Raw genomic sequence first — 20,484 nt, 5'->3', positions numbered from 1 at the left:
CTTTTGGGGGGAAAGATTACACATAAAGACATGAAGCAAAACAACAGTGAAATGTTGCCTCTGGATAAAAATAAACTCCAGATTTGACAATAACTGGAGACTGACACTCACTTTCTCAGTTTCCCTGTAGAAACTGAGAATAAAGGATAAAAATGAGCTCAGTACAAACTGTATGCTTTCTTGATGTCATTCAAATGCTGTCAACATCCTATGTGACTAGCATTTCAGATTTATGAACAAGGAGGTGAACTAAAATGTATTCAGATGAAGGGGCTTTCCAGGAAAGAGGCGATTGTAATATGGTTTAAATAAAATGGTAACAGCAGCTCACATTCATTAAGCATTACTACCTCTTGGGTCCAGAGATAAACTCATAAACCCTGAAAACAATTCTTTGAATAGGCAACACTATGACCCCATTTTTATGGAAAGAACACCAAGGCACAAGCAGGCTCTTTAGCATGGTCAAGGTCACACAGCCTGCAAGGCTGGCTGCCAGGGCCCAGTTCTGGGCAGGCCCACTCCAGACCCTCACTCCTCACCATCAAAGGTCAGGCTTCAGATATATTAGTGTAGACAGAGACAAGAAGGGGAAGAAAATGTGGATCAGTCTGTAATAATCACATTTTGAGTGATAACAAATAGATTAAAAACTATCCTCAGATATGAATCAAGAGTTAAAAAAACAATTCCTAGTGATCAATTTGTATTACTGAACTTAAAACTGGTCAACTATCACTATTAATTTTTTAGACTTTCTGAAGGTATGTAAATGGGCCTGAGATTATTTATCCACCAAAGTTGAGCCTACAGTGATATTTACTGCTCTTTAGCTAAGCAAACTGAGAGCTCTGAGTCTACAATTCAAGGGCTGACACAGACAACTTCTCCAGCGTGAAGAGTCACTATAATTCACTTTGACAGCCTCCCCCACTCCAATTATTTTCATAAAAAAACAAATTAAAAAATGGCTCTGTTTTAAATAGAATTTCTGCTAAATAACTATTATCTGGGAAATACATATTATTTGCAAGCAGTAGGTAGTAATGGGATGGAACCAAGAGTCAGCTTTTGAAGCAGGAACCTGAGGCATCATTTTGTAATGCCTGAAGAGATTTTTAAAACTCATCTAAATACCATTAAACATCTGCCCTTTTTATTTCATTGATTTAAACCATTTCTGAAGACTCATGATTCAAAAAGGTAGCGATGGTAATTTAAAAGCCATGGGGGAAATCTCTCCCCAGGGAACGCTTCAGAGCAGCAGCCACCAGTCTCTGATAACTGCTGAGTCTGTCGTGGCACTGCTTTCAGTACAGTATACGTTTTCCTGGCTTTATCTCCCAGGAACGCATACATCCTTTCCCTGGAAGCAAAGATCCGATGGCCGTAAGTGCAAACAAAGCAGGGGCATACAGAGGAGCAGGGTGGAGAGCAGCAGGTTTCCCAGCTGCACGTGGACAGATGCCTATGCTAACAGTTACCTTCATTACAGACAATTTAGCAAGACACATACTGTTTGCAAATTCAAGGTAATGAACCTGGAAGGTGATGTTGAATGAAGGAGTCTATGATTGTGAGTCTTTTTAGACAGTATATAACCTAAATGTTTTCAATGACAATCCCAAACAATAAAGAGCAGGAAAAGGTAGGGGAGGAATTATTGCCTAATATTTGATTTTCAAAAAATCACAAAGAGAATGCTTCCTCTTCTTTGTATTTAATAGCAGTAGACCTGTATTTTTTATCTGAAGCAAGCATAAATCCTTATGTAAGCTTTAAGATACACCTCCCCTGGCTCTCTTCTATATTACTACTAGAGGCCCAGTGTACGGATTCGTGCATGGGTGGGGGCCAGCTGGCCTGCCCTGATCAGGACTGATGGGGCCAGGTGGCCAGGGGGAGGGGCCGGGGGGGTTGTCCGGCTGCAGTGCATGTCGTAGCAACTGGTCATTATGGTTGTTCTGGTCACTTGGCTTATAGATAGATAGATAGATAGACAGACAGACAGACAGACAGACAGATAGATAAATAGATAAATTCAAGTCTTTTTTAGCAATATATGTCTACCAACACTGTTCCTGATTTGAAGTACTCTATCATCAGTTATCCCCAAATTACTTTAAATTTAAATGTCACTTTTATATTAGTTATAATTAATTTATTTAGCAACATTTTCAAAATTAAAAGCACCCTTGAGAAGAACTCAACTGAGCGTTGCACGAGAGAAAAATACTTGGAAAGACTGCAATCTAACCTCCTGGGACACGGGCACTGTCCAGCCAACAGGCCACTAGGATTTCAGGGCAGGCCCCGTACCCTAGGTAAACACAAAGGTATGGGGCATGCTCACTCGCTCCTCAGGGCTCAACTTGTATCTGTTTCCTTCAATCACAATTGGTCCCCAAATTTGGACTTTTCAATAGACAGAGCCAAAACTTAACAAAAAAAGAAAAAGAAAAGATTTGTCGCTAAGTTCTTCCATGAGCTCACAGTGCATAAGCAAGTGGAAGGTCAGCCCCACCAGGGTACTCACCTTCCAGAGGGTCCTTGTTGAGTCCCAGCTGGCTAATGATGTACCTGGGAATGTCCGTTTTAATACCCTGTCCTTCTTTTGCATGGCCCTCTGCTGCTTCCAGTAGGTAGTAAAATTCTTCAGGATCAAATTCCTAGCAGAAGACAAACACAGATGGACACACACTTCTTTGAGTCAAAACTGTTAAAGGTTTTATTATGTAAGTCCCATCCACAAGCAACTGCTGGGTGTACATGGGTGTGGGTTATTTATGCAGAAAGGAGGCAAATGGCTTTAAAAAGTATATAATTCTCCCTTCATATTCAAAGACTATTCATTTTTCTAAGACAATACATTTGTGTACTTGGTAACCCAGATAGAATAACCATTCCCAATGTCCTTGTAATGCAACTTTGAAGGTACTATCTCCACTTTTAAGATATCTATCTTACTGAAAATAAACAGGTCTGAATTTTTAATTGTGCCTCTTTAGCAAAGTTTTAAACTCTGGGAATCTCATCCAAAAGATCCAGTTTCTCTCTCCCCACAAAGAGCCACACACCAAACAAGTAATATTAGAACATATTTTGTCAAAAGTTTTGCCAGAAACTCCCTTAGTACAGGAGTGTCCAAAGATATTAGAAGGAAAAAGTTCAAAATTACCACTTTTTTTATCAGTAAACTCTAAAATTAAGTCATTAACATTCATATAATGTGAAGGTTAAGAAAGAAAAATGCGAACTTAGTGCTTCCAATTACCTCTGCCTATTTTTAAAAACCGGTAGCACATTTTTTCCTATGTATTTTTACTCTCCTTGGTGTCTGTGGTGTCTAGCACGAAGTAAAAAGCTTTAGAATCACATCACTCTAGAAGGATTTATGTGCTATAAACAATTATGCTCACAGATTTAAAGCACAGTTGCTATTTTCAGTTATACTTCCTGGATTTTTTTCCCTCCAGAATTTTTCCTATGTTGATTAATGTCCCAAAAGCATGCAACTTTGGAATCTTAGAATTTCACCTGACAATTACTTAAAGAGTTTCTAAGATAAATGGTGATGGAAAAAATAAAATGAGAAAGTTAGTAAGAAAAATAATAAATAAAGGCCCTATTAAAAAGCTTGCTGCAAATGGAGTCTAGCCAAACCAATGTATACACTCGGTGCCTTAGACACACGTCAGACACTGACAGATAAGACCATTGGTGAGAGCCCCTGGCAGATAAGACCACTGGTGAGAGACACATCCTGAAAATTCAGAAATTCCAGTTTCAGCTGAACTTTCAACAATTCTGAGAGCAACATTTTTAAATCTACTTCTGCGTTCACTTGTTTCTGTCTTTGAGAGGCTATGCTTTTCCTCTCCCTCTTCTGGTTAGGAGTGATTACTGTAAAGGATTCATTTCCTTTCTAAGGCCAGATCTCCTCTGAGCCTATCTGCAGCTGTCCAGAGAAACGAGTTTTTATGCTAAATGGTATTTCCCCCCGGATTAAGTCACTGCAGGAGGTACACGCATGTGGTGCACAAGGTTCACCGGGAGAATGAATAACAAGTCTTTCTTCAACCACATTTGCCAGTCACACAAGCTCCTCCTCTCCTGAGGCATCAGTCTTTTTGCCCCTTTATCTTTCCAAGGACCACCCAATGCCAAGTGGTCCTTTTGATTCTGTGGCTCTAAGGCTCCTGGCCATCGATGGAGAGGCCTCATCCCAATTCCCTCACCTTTCTCAAGGTTTCTTCTCTGCCACGTCTCACTATGCATTTGTACTTATTAATGAGGCTGTGAACATGTCACTATTATAGAAAGCTTTGAATGTTAATATGTGTGTGGTGAGGGGGTATGTATAATTCTGAAAAGTTGTATTGTACACCGAGTTATAAAATGTTTTAATGGCTAGTGCAATTAAAAGTTAGTGTTCATAGTATGCTAAGCTCTTTTAAAAACCATTCTTATGTTCAAAGCTTCGTATTTGTTCAGTATTTCATAAAATCTCCATGAGAATTACATAAAACAGAAATTTTAAAACAGAAAAATAATCACTGACCAAAACAAAAACAAAAACAAAAAACAAACAGATAAAATGAACTAAACTCTAAGTCATGTCTTCAAATCTGGATGAGGTCCTACTGCGTTCTCCCATATGGGCTGCTGACTAGAACATATTTCTAACATGCCAAATTTTAACAAACAAATAATAATTATAACCACAGGTTACCGTATATCAGACCTCTCATTTCTGTTTCTTTGCATCTGGGCAATACCCAAAAAGTGAGGCTCAGCAAGAATGTAAATCAGCGGTAACGGAGTATTACACTGAGATAGGGTGACGCACATATTTCACGTTCAGCTGTTAAGTTTGGTCAGAATGTGACTATCACTTACTACAGCACAAGTCCTCGAATTCTTACTTAGAGCCAGAAAACAAGTCACACATGGATGTCATCATAAATTATAGTTCCCATGGACTCTGTTCAGCGCTGGTCTTTGGAGCCAAAGAGAATTGGAGCTGATGGTCATGGCTCTTCCACAGTTAACAATAAATAATGGAGTCACCTCTAGGGGCAACTTACCAGGCACTCCAGTAACCGCGCGGGGCGGGCGATAACGATCAGGATCTTTCGGACTAGTTGTTTGATAAAAGCCAGTTCACTACTTTCTGAACGTTCATGAGCCTATGAGAAAGAATGATGACACAGAGTTGCTCCATTAAACAGAAAAGAAACTCAGCAAAGCATGCTAATTGGATAATTGCAAATATTCAAACATTAAGCGATTTAGAAAATACTTTTAAAAGATTGATAAGTGGACATTAGCTCTACATAAATGGACACTATTAAACTTCTATATCTCCAAAATGGCTCTATTAGCTAAATTTTAATTGCAAAGCTTTGATTAATTCTCTCTGTTAAAAATCAAATATTAGGGCCCCTAATGTGAACCATGAAGGCAGGAGACATTAAAAGTTTATGACACATTAAGTCTGTGGTACAAGTAGAGTGGGCAGCTGCCAAGGAATCTGATTTTCCAGATGTAACATCTTACGTGTAGGAAGCAGCTAACAGAGTGAATGAAGGACTACTTTTGTAACACAGACGATGGGTATTTAACACATTCACAAAGGACATTTTACATACACAATATGTTTAGTCTATACATTAGTTATTTCATAACATGTAAAAAAGTGTGCATTTCTTTTTTCCAATATTAGGTGGATACGTACATATGATTTCGACTTCACATACTGAATAAATAGTACCTAGCCATGGAACTCAATAAAATTTAACTGACTTAAAGTCTTTTAAAATTTTATTATGCATGTTGCCTACATGAGCAGTCAATGCACAACAAATAGCCTGAGGACAAAACTCTGTTTATTTAGAATCATTTTAATTTTCAATGACATTTTCTTGAAGAAATTAGGTAAATTTGTATCAAAGGAGACCTAAAACAAAAGTTTAAAAAGTTTAAATGTAAACTTCTGTGCATGCTTACTTTTAGGCTTTTTTTATTTAAAAATTTTTATGATTTACTTTCTTGTAAGGATTAAAAAATCAAGGTGATGCTGGTACAACAGAATATAATTGCACAGTCATAGTAATAAGCATTTAAAATCATTACTGAAGGTGCTTAATTCTGACAAGAATCAGCCTTCCCATAAACAGAATTGGTTATATTTGAAAAATGGTTCTATTTAGCAGTAATATGATTATTGAATTTAAGCCACCAAATCAAAGGCAACTTCCTAAAATGTAGGTACAAAAATCATATACCAGCAAAAGCAAAACAGCTAACATTAAAAAAACAACAACACCCTCCCTCCCCCCAAAAAAGACCATTGGTGAATAGTGTTAGAATAGAATGTGTTCAAAGCAAACCAACTAGTAACTATAACTATAGGTCCTGGTAACCAGTAAGACTGCTGAAACATACATAAGGAGATATACATAATATTTAAGCTATCTTTAAGTTTTCTTTCCAATTTTTGTTTTACAATAAAAAAGATTTTGGAAGATATAATGAGTGCCAAGAAATGTGGTTATACATCTTCTTTATAGTTTACCCTTAAGATAAAATAAAACATTCCCACCTAACTTTTTAAAAAATGTATTTTTATTGATTTCAGAGAGTAAGAAAAGGGAAGAGAGAGAGAGAGAGAGAGAGAGAGAGAGAGAGAGAGAGAGAATGAGAATCATCAATGATGAGAGATAACCATAGATTGGTTGCTTCCTGCATGCCCCACACTGAGGATCAAGCTCACAACCTGGACATATGCCCTGACTGGGAATGGAACCATGACCTCCTGGTTCATAGGTAAACACTCAACCACTGAGCCATACCAGCTGGGCCCCACCTAACTTTTTAAAAATATATATATATATATTTTATTGACTTCAGAGAAGAAGGGAGAGGGAGAGTTAGAAACATCAATGAGAGAGAATCATTGATCGGCTGCCTCCTGCATGCCCTCTACTGGGGATCGAGCTCACAACCCAGGCATGTGCCTTTGACTGGAATCGAACCCAGGACCCTTCAGTCCGCAGGCTGACACTCTATCCACTGACCCAAACCAGCTAGGGCCACCACCTAACATTCTGATTGACAATTTGGGCTAGATACTCTAATAATTACTGCTTTATAAATTCAGAAATGCAAAAAAAAAAATCTAAAAAGTCTGCATATTTTGTTAGTCTCTTTAAAGAGAAATAAGAATTCTATATCTTAAAATTTTTAAAAATATTCAGTTTAGATTATAAATTCCATTTTAAAAACTGTAATAATCCATTCATTCTTACTTCCAAAAATTATCAGCCATAATAAGGCCAAAACATACAATGGGTTATATTAACTCAGGTAATATTTTATCTCCTAACATTATTGAGGAGGAATGGGGAAGCTTCGTTAAAATAACTCTAATCAGAACCATACACACAGCATGAGAAGAGTAATATATTCTTGGCTGCCAACAACAAGCTCCAATGCTTACTGATACCTGTGTTTGTATTTTAAGTGTTGGCCACTGTAAAAAATACTGAGACCCAGATTTGAGGGCAGGTTATAGCTTCCTATGTATTTCATTTTCTTTGGCTAAGTACACCTAAGTGAAAAAAAGAAATAAAGAATGGAGACATAAAAGCATGTATCAGGAACTGACCTAGATGTCAGTACTTTAAAAGGCATCAGTTTAATCAAGCTATCCAAGCCCAGGGAGACCTGGTTTGGGTATGCAAGAGACTGACAATGGGAAAAGCGGCTGGGAGGCGAGCCAGGCGGGCACACAATGTCACAGCTGGGAACTGACAGCAGTGCATCGTGGGGAAGGCAAAGCAAGTCCCACAATTCCCTGTGACCTTTTAGCGCCAAACTCTGAAAGGACATTGTGAATGTGATTGTGAAGATAGTTCTGATTTTCACAAAAGGACTGAAGGAAATGTTTATCTGTCAAGATAAATAAGAAAACATTCTTATTCAGACCCAACAATGCCCTTTATGCCACAAGTACACATGCTTCTCTGCCCTCAAAAAGAAATTTCTCTAAAAATCCACATTTTTTTATTTATTATATGGTCCATTCTGGTGATTTTTGGAACCCTAAGATTTTTTAATTGTCACAAACAATCCGTCAGATCTCTCATACAGAAACAAAATTAAGTGAAAGATTTCAGTGTAAGTTGCTTTTTGTATTGATTGTACCCTTTTTGGGGAATGTCCATGAAGGAAGGAAAAACAGGACTAAGCTAGTAATTATAATAACCTCCTGGGACAGAACATAGAATTTAGAAAGAGTATCGTGCAGAGGTCTCTTCTGTTTAGAAAGTCTCCATTTAACAAATATAATTTTTATTTATTTTATTTATTTTTATTTTTTTAATATATTTTATTGATTTTTTACAGAGAGGAAGGGAGAGGGATAGGGAGTTAGAAACATCGATGAGAGAGAAACATCGATCAGCTGCCTCCTGCACACTCCCTACTGGGGATGTGCCCGCAACCAAGGTACATGCCCTTGACTGGAATCGAACCCGGGACCCTTGAGTCTGCAGGCTGACGCTCTATCCACTGAGCCAAACTGGTCAGGGCAACAAATATAATTTTTAAGGTATTCTCATAAAAGTAACATGTACAGTGTTTCCTGCATTTTCTAGAAGTTGACTTAATTAAAAGGAACAGCAGAATTAGATTACCTGACAACAGATCAGAACGGATGGGATATTTTGGCATGCATACACATGCATCCTCTTCCTCTCACCTGCCTCCCTCCCAGTTACTGAAGAGCCAAGTAAACATCAAGCCTGGGGGCAGGTACCAGGGAGTTAGAGATGATTTGAGGGCGATCCTTGTCCCTCAAAGAGCCCACGGCATGCTGGTGAACTGAGGCCTCCAAACAGAACAATATAGTGTATTGTAGTTAAATGTATTGAGATGAGGAGAGTGACACAGGCCACGTTATGGTTTTTACTTGTAGGCAGAATGGAGCCACTAAAGGTTGTTAGATAGATGTTCTTGCAGTTGCACAGGAGTATGAATTTGAGGGGTGAGGAACAGAAGGGGGCAGACCAGTGAGGACGAGGGCCTGAGCCTGGTAAAAGAACAGGAGGGAGGATTTGAACTCATATCAGTGAGTTTAGTGAGAGTGAGTCAGAAGCCAGGTATTCTGCACATGTGGACGGAGTCCCCACTGTGTAGCACCTTATCCTCGGTGAATGTAACAGACAATATCTCTGCCCACACAGACATGATGACCTAGTGGCGTGCTACGCAAACGGCCTGAAGACTGGGGGCAGGCCACAAGCCGTTATCAGTCTGTGATGAGAGAAGTGCAATTACTGAGACCAAGCATTTAGCAACCCTTACAGCCATTCTCCACGGCTGGAACCCAAATGCATGATCATTTGCCTGTAAATTAATTTCATTTTAATTTATAGGAGAATTGGTCCATATCAAATTGGAAATTAACAGCAAAAATTAAAAAATAAAATAAAACAATGTGTTTATCCCCAAAGTCAGTCTGAGAAACACTGCCTTAGTGGTTGCAATAGGTTGGAATGTGAGAAATGGGAACAGAGATCAGAAAACTCAGTTGGGAGATTAGGATGGGAGAGGGGATAAAATAGCTGCTACACAGAGAGGGATCCTCTCATCTTGCCACAACTAAATTTGGTAGGGGCAAGGACGGATGAATTTCTAGATAACTAAGATGCTAATATTTTCCTTCAGCTTCATGCAATTATTCACATATTCATACTTACAGAAAACCATCTTCGATTATGTTTACATGGGCATAATTTATTCCCTATGAGATACAGAAATACAATATACCCTACTATATAGGCTAAATAGGTTTTACTTGTAGGCTGTGGCTTATCAATTTCAATCAGAATAGCAACATTAAGCACTAATGCCATTCCACTGTGCACACTCCCTTCCGGTCCCGGGGATTATCAGGAGTGAGGCCTGCAGGAGTAAGACCTAGACAAGCCCTGTGTTTACCTATCATTTCGGAAATTGGATATTTCGTTAGAAGAAGAACTGACACTAATGAAAATCTAAGCTGCCATTTACCACCCAATACCACATGCAGGTTAATTAATAGGACACAACGGCCTGGAAGAAGGCAGCAATTTTCCATTTAGCTTTTCCAGATATTAGAACTAGATAGCATCATCAAATAACACACATGCACTCAGGCAATTTATAATGTTATGGCTAAGGGATGGGCGGGGAATCATTGCTTCAAAATCCTTCACAATCCACTTCTCCTGGAGCCATGAGCTGTTGGGTCCCAAGGTTTCTGTAAAGGTTATTACATTAACTTTCTATTACTATAAATGAGGAGCGGAATCCATTTATGGGAAGTAGCAATCAGGTGGTATTTTTTCCCTGCTTCTTTTTTGCTTCCCTGGAATATGAACTCCATCACACGGTTAAAACTTAAGCAAATGCTCTCATAAAAAAATTATTTTTTTTTCAGGGGAAAGGCAAAATAAGTCAGCAAACTCTATATGCCGCATGGTCCTTACCTCCTGTAGCAACTTATCTAATTTGTGCTGCAATTCAAGGAAGTATCGTGAGGTGATGAGGCCCTGGTGGGATTTATCCAAGCAATCTCGAGCCAGCTCAATAACCTGGTGGTGAGTGAAACTGAGCACCCCGTCTGCCAGGGGGAGCACGTGGTCAGGGGAGTAGCTGGTGATGATGTCCGTCAGACGGTCTTCCATCTGCGCGGTGGCCTGTTTAGAGAAGATGTGCACACACAGATGCAACAAGGAAACACGCATCTGGACAATTCTATCAGCACGCTTCTCTCGCATTTTCAGAGACTTCCTCAAGTTTTTAAACGTAATTCTAGAAATTAAATTCGAAAGAAGCCTCGTTTCTGAATGATACTATACTGGTGCACACGTCACCATACATTCCTCAAAGCCTGTGGAATGTACAGCACGGAGAGTGAACCCTGACATAAAGTATGGGCTTTAGGTGATGATGAGGTGACCTTGCAGGTTCATCCTTTCTAACAAAGGGGCTACTGTGGTGGTGGATATTGATGGGAGGGGGTTGTGCATGTGTGGGGTCAGGGAGTATTTGGGAACTCTGTGCGTTCTGCTCAATTTTGCAGTGAACTGAAAACTGCCCAAAAAAACAGTCTATTTGAACAAAAAAAAGAGGTCACACCACGTGGAAGAAAGATCTGAGGTATGGAAGGGAAACTGAACGTCCCAGGGCAATAATTGCTTTTTTCCTATGCCCATGTAAAATGGCCCATGTAACCTTCTTCAGGTAACTTACTGTCCATGAAATGTTATGCTTTCATTTCAGATCTTCAGTTCTTTTAAAGACACTGTCAAAAGCATCGAATGGCTCTGTTTCTACCTATTCCACCATCGGGACTGTCACTGGAGCCCCATAGGGCAGGCCAAGTGTGTCCTCAGCTGTTTTCATGTACCAGGAACCAGCATCTTACACCACCTTGATCCTCTCCTCAAAAAGCTGTGTGACATGTGCAAAAGGCCAAGGGGGTTCCCTTGGTAACGTAAATCTACAATGTCCTTTCCAACATCCATTTCCTTGTCTGTGATGCCCCATTGCCTAGTCAATACTCCTCACTGTTGGCTGCCTAATCAGGGAGGTTCCCTCTGCCTCCTGTCCCCTCTGAAATCCTAACCCGTATTAACTACAGTCAGGACCCGCTTCCCTGGGAACCAAGTGACATGTGATAAATAGCTGAAATGGCTTTAATCAATGGCATCCATGTTGGGTTCATTACAAAAATAAGTACTCTACTCTTGATCTATGAAACCAAAGATTTCCTTTTGTTCTCTTGCCCAGAGCTGTAATGATAGGGGGTGGGGGGAAGGAAAAGTGACAAAACGGAGAAATTGCCTTCTCCCACATGTGCAGGACACTTTGGTGGAAAAGCTGTGGAAATGAGGTGTCAGAAACTACCGGACAGCAGCTTCTTGCAGCCAGGGTGCCTGGCAACAACCATTCATCCAGGCCTCTCAGGCTCAGTTCAAATCCCTTTCGCAAGCCCTGGCCGGTGTGACTCGGTTGGTTGAGCTCTGTCCCACACACCAAGAGGCTTCGGGTTTGATGCTGGTCAGGGCACATGCCCCGGTTGCATGGTTGATCTCTAGTAGGGGGTGTGCAGGAGGCAGCAGATCAATGTTTTACTCTCACATCAATGTTTCTCTCTCCCTCTCCCTTCCTCTCTCTCTAAAATGAAAAACAAACAAACACATTTTATTTAAAAAATTCCTTTAGCCACTCTAATGGGGAACATGGCACTATTAAGGTTAGATAAGTAATTGGTAAAGAGATACGAAGTCATAAAAACAAAACATTAGGCTAAAAAAAAAAAAAAGATTTCCATGACATACCAGGCTTCTAAGGAAGGACACAGTCTCTGCTTAACAAGACTGCGGGCCCAGAGCATGGGCACGGAGAGCACCAGGGGCGAGAGGCCCCAGTGGTGCTACAACAGCAGGGCTCACTTGGGGCCAGTTCAGCACCAGACTGTGTGGCTAGCTCTCAGCAGTTTGTCAACATGTTTAGTGATTCCATCTTTCTAAGGAGGCTGTGCTGTTGTATGCAGGTCATTTCTAGACTGAACCATTCCATCCCTTACAACCACCTTACGGACACTAAACCTGCGGTGCCTGTTTGTTCCAATGCCAGGCACCTTCAATTCAACTCATTACCTTTGGGAACCTTTCTTTGTAGACATGGTTCATCATAATTATTTCATGGTCACAGCAGGCGGGAGAACGTCCAGGGCTGCAAGCAAAGCAAATTACCCTTTTAAACTTGCCACAGCGTGAAATGAAAATAAGCCTTTTATTTATAAACAATTGGTTGCATCAAAAGTACTATGCAACCTTTGTAAAAAAACAACAACACAAATAAACGTATTAGGTACTAAACTACAAAATCATTCATTAGTGCACACACACCTGCCCACAAACATAGAGACACCCTCATGCGGAACCGACAAGCAAGTTCGAGAAGTGGAATGCCGCATATTAATTACAGCTGCACTGCAGAACTGAGGAAACAGCCTTAAATTGAGCTTATATTCTGTACGGAGCCTGCACCTGAGCGTGAGTTCGGGAAACCCGTTAGTGACCTGCACTATAAAAGCGGTTAGGGCGGCCACAGAAACAACCTCAAGCCCATGCAGAAGTGTCTGATTTCACACTTTCATCATACACCTGCGCTCCGCCACGGCCCGCTGGAGAGGGTTAGGAGCCTTCCCCGCACAGGTGTCAGCACTGAAATCCATTTTCTAGCCTAGCAAACATTTATTTGGGATGCCGAGGTGGGCGCTATGTACAATATGAAACAGGCATACAACTGTGGTCGTTTTTCTTTGTTTCAGTAGCAGGTCTGTGTTCCTTCTTAGTGGTGTGTAGTTGTGCAACTTCCGTGTGAGTATTTACATGCCCAGGAGGACATTGTTTGCACTAGAGATCCTAGAGACTCCTTTCATAAAACGAAAGGGCAGCTGTGTAGTAACATGCAATGTCATTAAATGCAGGCATAAAATTGGTCTTTTATTCTGTATCTCAAAATAGTCTAACACATCCTACAATTACCAAATGTGGTGATATTTGTTATCAGTTTATGATACTAAATATGAAGGATACAGAGGGGGAAAAAAAACCCTTCTGAGTAAACTTTACTATTCAATTGTACTCCTGACAAAATATTTTTTTATAATAAAACCTTAATATGTCAAAGTGCACCAATTCTATACCATCAGATCTGGTACTTGCTGGACCCAGAGATGGCTGCCAAATCCCCCTGCAGTTGCTGGGACAGGGGATGGTCCCTTTAGCGATGGCCTCAGCTTCAGAGTCACCTCACCCAAGGCCATGCCCTTTTCAGGGGAGTACGTCCAGAGCGACTGAGGTGGAGATGTAAAGGAAGGGCCATTGGGCCTGGAGGTACAACTCCGATGGGTCATATCACCCCAGGGCTCCCTGTGGGATCAGCTACACTGTGGGCCTGTGTGGCAGCTACACATCTCCCTGTGCGCCATGCTGCTTCCCCTCCTTCCGCAGGGGTGGATCCCAAGCACTCCTCATAAACATCCCCATCTCTGCTTTAGAGTCTGCTTCCTCAACCATCAAACTGTGACTTTTGAAATAAGGTCAAAATAAAACTGGCTCTACTTTTTTTGTCAAAAAATTTGAACTACATTGGGCATCCACAAAATTCAAGGGACACAGACTGCTAACAGTTTGTTCAAAATCCTGGAGAAAAGAACGAAAGATCTCGGAGGGCTTTTGTAATGTAGAATCTAAATATCACATGTGAATCTCAATGTGTTGTCTTCCCTTTCAGCCCAACTTCTCCCTCTTAAATTATTAACTCCTCTTGCACCATAATTCGATCATCTTGAAATTTCCAAAGGCTAGAAGGTCTTACAGATCCTTTAGCCACTGTAATTACTGCTACTATAGCAATTCGTAGGAATTGTAAGAATTTAAAAGAAAAATAATACGACCTTTTTCAATGGTAATTAACAACATCCTGTGCAGATGGGAAAATCACACTATAGTTAGAGCAGTTCACAAATCAATGAATGCATACATGAATTACAGGACCAAAAGTCTTCCCTTGAAAGGATTGAAAAGAGGCAATCCAATTAAGCAACATTTTTCAATTGGGTCTACACACCTCAGACTTCGGGAACGGGGACGCATAGGGGTGTTCCTGCATCTGTTCTCCGTGGCGATGCTTTCGGTAGTACAAAAATGTTTCGATAAGAAGTGTAATTCATCTGGCGTTGGTTGGTATGGTAACTGGTGCAACTTCTCCTGGGAGGAACAGGATGACTAAAACAAACCAGAGACAAGTTATGTGACTACCTTAAGAACAGTAGGGGGTGGGGGGATAAATGGTGATGGAAGGAGACATGACTTGGGATGATGAACACACAATACAATATACAGATAATGTGCTATAGAATTATAGCCCTTACACTTATATAATGTTATTAACAAACATAAGCCCAAATAAATTCAATTAAAAAATGTCTTTCAATGTGTGTGTGTGTGTGTGTCTGTGTGTGTGTGTGTGTGTGTATAAGCATTAAAGCTTGATATCCCATCATTTTACACTGTTTCCTTTTCACGTTATAAATAACTACTGCCTACATGATAACACCTTAATACTTTCTCTGGGAGGTCAAAAGGGTTTCTATATTTCGTCTCATTGGTCTATAACATGATTTCCCCAAAGAGTTTTCTCTCTGGAGAAAACCCAGGCTCTGAAAATGGGTCAAAGCCAAAGCAAGACAGTAACAATTGGAATGAGAATTTGGGTGCATTAAGTGACAGATTAGCTCTCAATGGAGTACAGTACACTTATGTCTACTGTGGCTTATAATCAAGCACTGTGACTGTGACTTGTATGATGTGTGATCATAAATTAGGAACTGAGAACTCTTTACAAAGCATGCTGCCCTTTGATGCAACTACCACGGATATGTGTCCTGGGTGAAAAAAGGAACAAAGAAAGATTCTTTTCTCAACAATGCCATTGTTTTAAAAACTGGATTTTTTTTCCCCTTTTTTCTTTGACTAAGACTATTATTTTTTTTTTTAATAGTTTAAGTGGTGGTGAGTTTTAAATCCCTTGAGGCTAGATTTACTCTTTGAAAATGTTCATTCAATACTTGGAGCAAGGAAAGGTAGAAAAGGTGAATGGTTAAATCACACTGCTTTTAATCAATCTGAAGAATAAAACTATAAAACAGAGACTGATGTTTTTATTGGATGATGAACTCTGTAAGCAATTCTAACAAGAGATTGAGAAATTTTTGAATAATAGAAACATGGTTAGAATAAACATATTTGGAAAGATACCACTCTTTTAAAAATTCAGTTATAATAGGCTATTTTTCATTTAAAAAAGTCATTAGGTTAAGAGCACACCTCATAAACACTGAAATCGCAATGCAGGGACACTAGAAATGAGTGACTACAGCTTAAAAATATCCTGATACCCGGAAATTATAGACCACTGTACCAAGTACGTACAGAGATAGAGATTTTTCTAATGTAATGAGATCATTTTATAAACCATTAAAATGAGAACCCTACAAGACAGGTTTATGAGATAAACCATAACTCCATTCAGAAAGTACAGGCACAACCTTTAAACCCTTCACTATGAAAAAACAACCACACACAACAACTCAAGAAATAGGCAAAAGAATAAAAACCCACGCAGGAGAGAAGCAGCTGGGATAAAAGCAAAAATAAGGAAATTAACAAACAGAAAAAGAGAATTAAGAATCTGTACATATATCTCAAAGGTAAATCCAGGTCCATAATTCTGTATCTAAGATTTCAAAACCCCAAAACCCATAAGTTAATTCATAAGTGTATAGTAATCCCCTTTGATGGCAAAGCATCAGCTGAACGGATGGCAAGCTACTTAAAAATATGTATTTAATCCACTTAGTGTGAATGTTGACTCAGGTTGCTGTAGAAACTTAATATATTTGATTATGAGCTGCTGGGCCAGTTGCTGCTGGGCTGTTGTGTACAGTACAGGGATCATGTTACCTTTCTAAAATGTGAACATTAATTCCAAATTAATTTGTAGCAGGCTCCAGAAGTTCACATAAGATATTATGCACTTGCATGAGAATGATCCCAAGAGACTCCAATGGGGAGGTTCCCTCTGTGGAGGGCGGGAGGAGAAAGGAAGGGATTGGGTGGGAGGGGCTTTTGTGGTATAATTAACATTTTATTTGTTAAACAAAATAAAAATGTGTCTTTAAAAACAGTTGCAGCAAAGGTAACAAAAATATTAACAGGAGTTAACGCTAAGAGGAAAATAATGTGGTTATACCATATACAGCCATATAACTGAATTCCATAAGGAATGTGTGATGGGGAATATGTAAAACAATGGTGCAGGGGTGTGAGTCGTGTAACCTCCACAGTATTAAAGAAGCATGGAAGCCTGGAGCTGCTCTGGGGAGAGAACCTTATCTCAGTGAGAGCAAGCGAGGTGCGAATAGGAACTGGTGACAACAGGATGAGTCCAAGCACTGGGAACAACTGTAGGCCCCCAAAATGCCCTGGGGAGTCAAAAGGCACCAAATGGGGCCCAAGCAGTGAGTGGATATGGGACAATAGAGAAATGCAAGGCTCAGTTTCAGCAGTAAGAGATGCAAAGCCAGTGGCGAGAGCGTCCAAGACAACAGAGGGTGTAGATACTGCCCCCCCCCCCCCCCCCCGCAAGACCTCATACCCCATTGAAAAGATACCTCCACTGGTGAAAACATCCTTGGAACACCACTTTTAGAAGAATTTCAAGAATTACTTTCTTAATTAGCTGAGCTCATTACTTTACATTTTTAGCATGTTCTCTAAGTGTGGTGCTAATGAGTCTCACCCAACTAGTTTGCATATGACCTTTGACTGTATCATAAGTCAAATCCACTTTCAAAGAGTGAAGACTGACACAAAAACTGAGCTGCTAGTTCTCAAGGCAATAAGAAGTCGCTCCAAAATGTTCTTAGTAATGATATCCTATATAATAAAAGGCTAATATGCAAATTGGCCCCTCGACCAGGAGTTTGACGGGGAGTTCAACCAGGGGGTGGGGCTGGACGGCCAACCACCATGGCCCCTCCCCCTGACCAGCCCCGCTCCTGATTGAGGGCAGGGGTGGCCTGCCAACAGCCTGCCAGTCCACCCTGGACAGCCCCACCCCCGATTGGCTCCCCTACCACAATCAGGGGCGGGGCCGGCTGGCCAACCGCCTGCAGCCCCTCCCCTAAACTGGCCTGGCCCCACCCATGCACGAATTCGTGCACCGGGCCTCTAGTCATTCAAATAAGCCTTTAGTCTCTCAAGATAACCATTTTGCAGAGAACAGTGTTCAAATGTATGCATAATTTTTTACTTGTTATCTGTTTCAAGTAATATCATTTTAGAGTCATATCTCATATTTAAGGCATTTCTGATTTCCTGTTTCCCCCAGCAGAAAATAATTTATCTGGTGAGAAATATAGGGAAGGATCCTCCCATTGCTGCAATTCCATATGACTTATTTTAAAATTAAAAATTATATTGCCGAAACCGGTTTGGCTCAGTGGATAGAGCATCGGCCTGCGGACTGAAGGGTTCCGGGTTCGATTCCGGTCAAGGGCATGTACCTTGGTTGTGGGCGCATCCCCAGTGGGGAGTGTGCAGGAGGCAGCTGGTCGATGTTTCTCTCTCATCGATGTTTCTAGCTCTCTATCTCTCTCCTTTCCTCTCTGTAAAAACTCAATAAAATATATTTTTTTAAAAAAATTATGAATGTTATTTGAATATTCTTTAAAAATTCCACAAATTAATTTTAACTTCAAAATTTGAAGTTAAAATAAGTTGCAACACTAAGTATTCTCTGGAAGGACCGATTAAACTTCACATGATCAAATCTTTCCAATTTAGGAACACAGCATTTTTAACACTAGCCAGTTTTGCAGTTTCCATAATATCCAACAACAAAGACATGATATTTACATTCCAGCCTAAGAAGTTCTGGAATTCAGCTAACAACACAATTTTCTGTAAAACTTACACTGTATTTTCAAAGTGTCTGTAGTTTTATTTGTATATATTCTGTATTTTTATTTAAAAAATAACTAAAATGCATTTCTGATTGACTAAATAAGTAAACCCAGAAATTGAGAATCTAAAAGTGATTCAGATTAGTTTAGAAGAAAAAGAGACTCATAAGCAATTTTGCTAAGTTTTTGCCCTAATATTTAAGATACAAGAACACAAAGAAACAGGAAAATGAGAAGTAACTCTTCAACTTTTCAGTCATAATTTTCAGCAACAGCCAACAGGGAGAAAAGGCAGCTGAACCTCTGTGTGACAGCACCTACTCCACAATGAAAGAGTGCCTTGCGTCCTTCGGAGTGATTCTGAAAGCTGAAATTTCATTTTGAAGGACAAAACAGGAATAGGAGGTCAACAGTGATATGCCAGCACTTCAATAAAATACACACAAGAGAAAAGCTGTCTTACCTCTGGCCAGAAGCTGTTAGAAACACAGAGTATGTGTGTGACTAACCACTGTCCCAGGGGGCTCTTCCTTAGGCACATATGGAAGTCAGGGACAGCAGGGACTCCATTCTGACAGATGGCTAGGTCAAGTTTATAAATCACAAGGTTTGTTTGAAGAAACACCATGTAAATTCCTTAAAAGGAGCCAGGAGCCTGAGTCTAGCTCATTTACTGTGTTTTCACTGTTAAAACAAGGGAGTTGGTACACACAGCCCCTCAGTTCATTCTCTGTGCCTCACATTTTTGATCCATAAAATGGAGAAAAAGAACAGCAACTACATTACAGGGTATATTGCTAGGATTAAATGAGCAAATGCATTACAAAAAATTAGGCTAGTGCCAGGCACATAATAAGTATTTATTTAAAACTTGTTTTTAAAAATCATTTCTATGAAACACAGCCTGGTTCTACGTAGCTCATCCTTCAAAAAAAAATAGGTACACTTTTAAAAGTGGTGTATGATTTACTAGTTGGAGATAGAAAAAGAAAGATCCTGTACTCTTTCCTATTTTTTTGGCAAAAGAGAAATTTTGATGTCTCAATTATAATAAAATTTGACTGAAGGGCAAAACAAGGCAATATAGTTGAAATAAAAAATGATGTGGAGTTAAAAGACATGATATACATTTAGGGCATGGGGAGGATTAAATGAGAATATGTATGGGAAAGCCGCCAAAGAACCAAGCATTCTGTTTATTGGTGACTGGGTTCTGATTGGAGAGGCCCAAGGGTCTAGGGAAGAAGAGCACTTACAATTTAGAAAATTCCACTTTTGTTCTTTTTGGTCAATAAATTTTGGCATTTATTTTCACACTGTGGTTCTCCATGTTTTCAACATCTAAAAATGAGCCAGTAACCAACGACAGTTACTGACACATTGACCGAGGGTGACCTCACTGTCATTTAGTGACCTCTTTATCCACTGGAGCCATTTAGGAGTTTCAAGCATCCTCTTCTGCTGTGAGAAGGATGTGCCATTGAAACTACTCATGGTTGTCAAGATGTTTCACAAACATGACCTAAATGGACAATAAACTCATATACCACAACAAAATGGAACAATGGATAGGAAAATAAATGACTTCCCCTCAATAAAATGCTATAAGGAAATGGTAAAAATAATCCAACAGATTTTAATAAGTCACTTTTAAAGGGGCTCCAAAAGCCCACATATTTTGCATCTGGAATTCAGAAACATATAAGATAGTAATGATACCAGTTAGATTTTATACATTTAATTGTAGTTTCTTTTCAATTTAAGTGTTATCAAGTGGCTGACTTTATAATGCCTAGCATGGTACTTAGGTCTGTGAAAAAAAAAAAAAAAGTGGATGGACAGCCCTCCTCAATAAACCACAAATTTTGACAAAATGGAAATGAATCAAAAGC

General features: G+C 39.8%; 1 protein-coding gene across 1 annotated transcript in view; it reads right to left on the bottom strand.

Annotated features, from left to right (window-relative positions):
• MAST4 (microtubule associated serine/threonine kinase family member 4) overlaps window positions 1-20,484 on the bottom strand; it is a gene marked incomplete at its 5' end in the record, with an annotated part of 512,560 nt that overhangs the window by 50,809 nt on the left and 441,267 nt on the right. The window contains 5 exon segments of the mRNA XM_081090007.1: window positions 2,537-2,669; window positions 5,088-5,189; window positions 10,536-10,745; window positions 12,714-12,789; window positions 14,695-14,852. Of these exon segments, the coding sequence (XP_080946133.1) occupies window positions 2,537-2,669; window positions 5,088-5,189; window positions 10,536-10,745; window positions 12,714-12,789; window positions 14,695-14,852 (679 nt within the window).

Source organism: Myotis nattereri, assembly GCF_964212035.1.
Source record: "Myotis nattereri genome assembly, chromosome: 4".
Taxonomy (NCBI): Eukaryota; Metazoa; Chordata; class Mammalia; order Chiroptera; family Vespertilionidae; genus Myotis; species Myotis nattereri.
The sequence above is the reverse complement of the archived record's forward strand: the minus strand, read 5'-3'. Positions and strand labels throughout refer to the sequence as shown.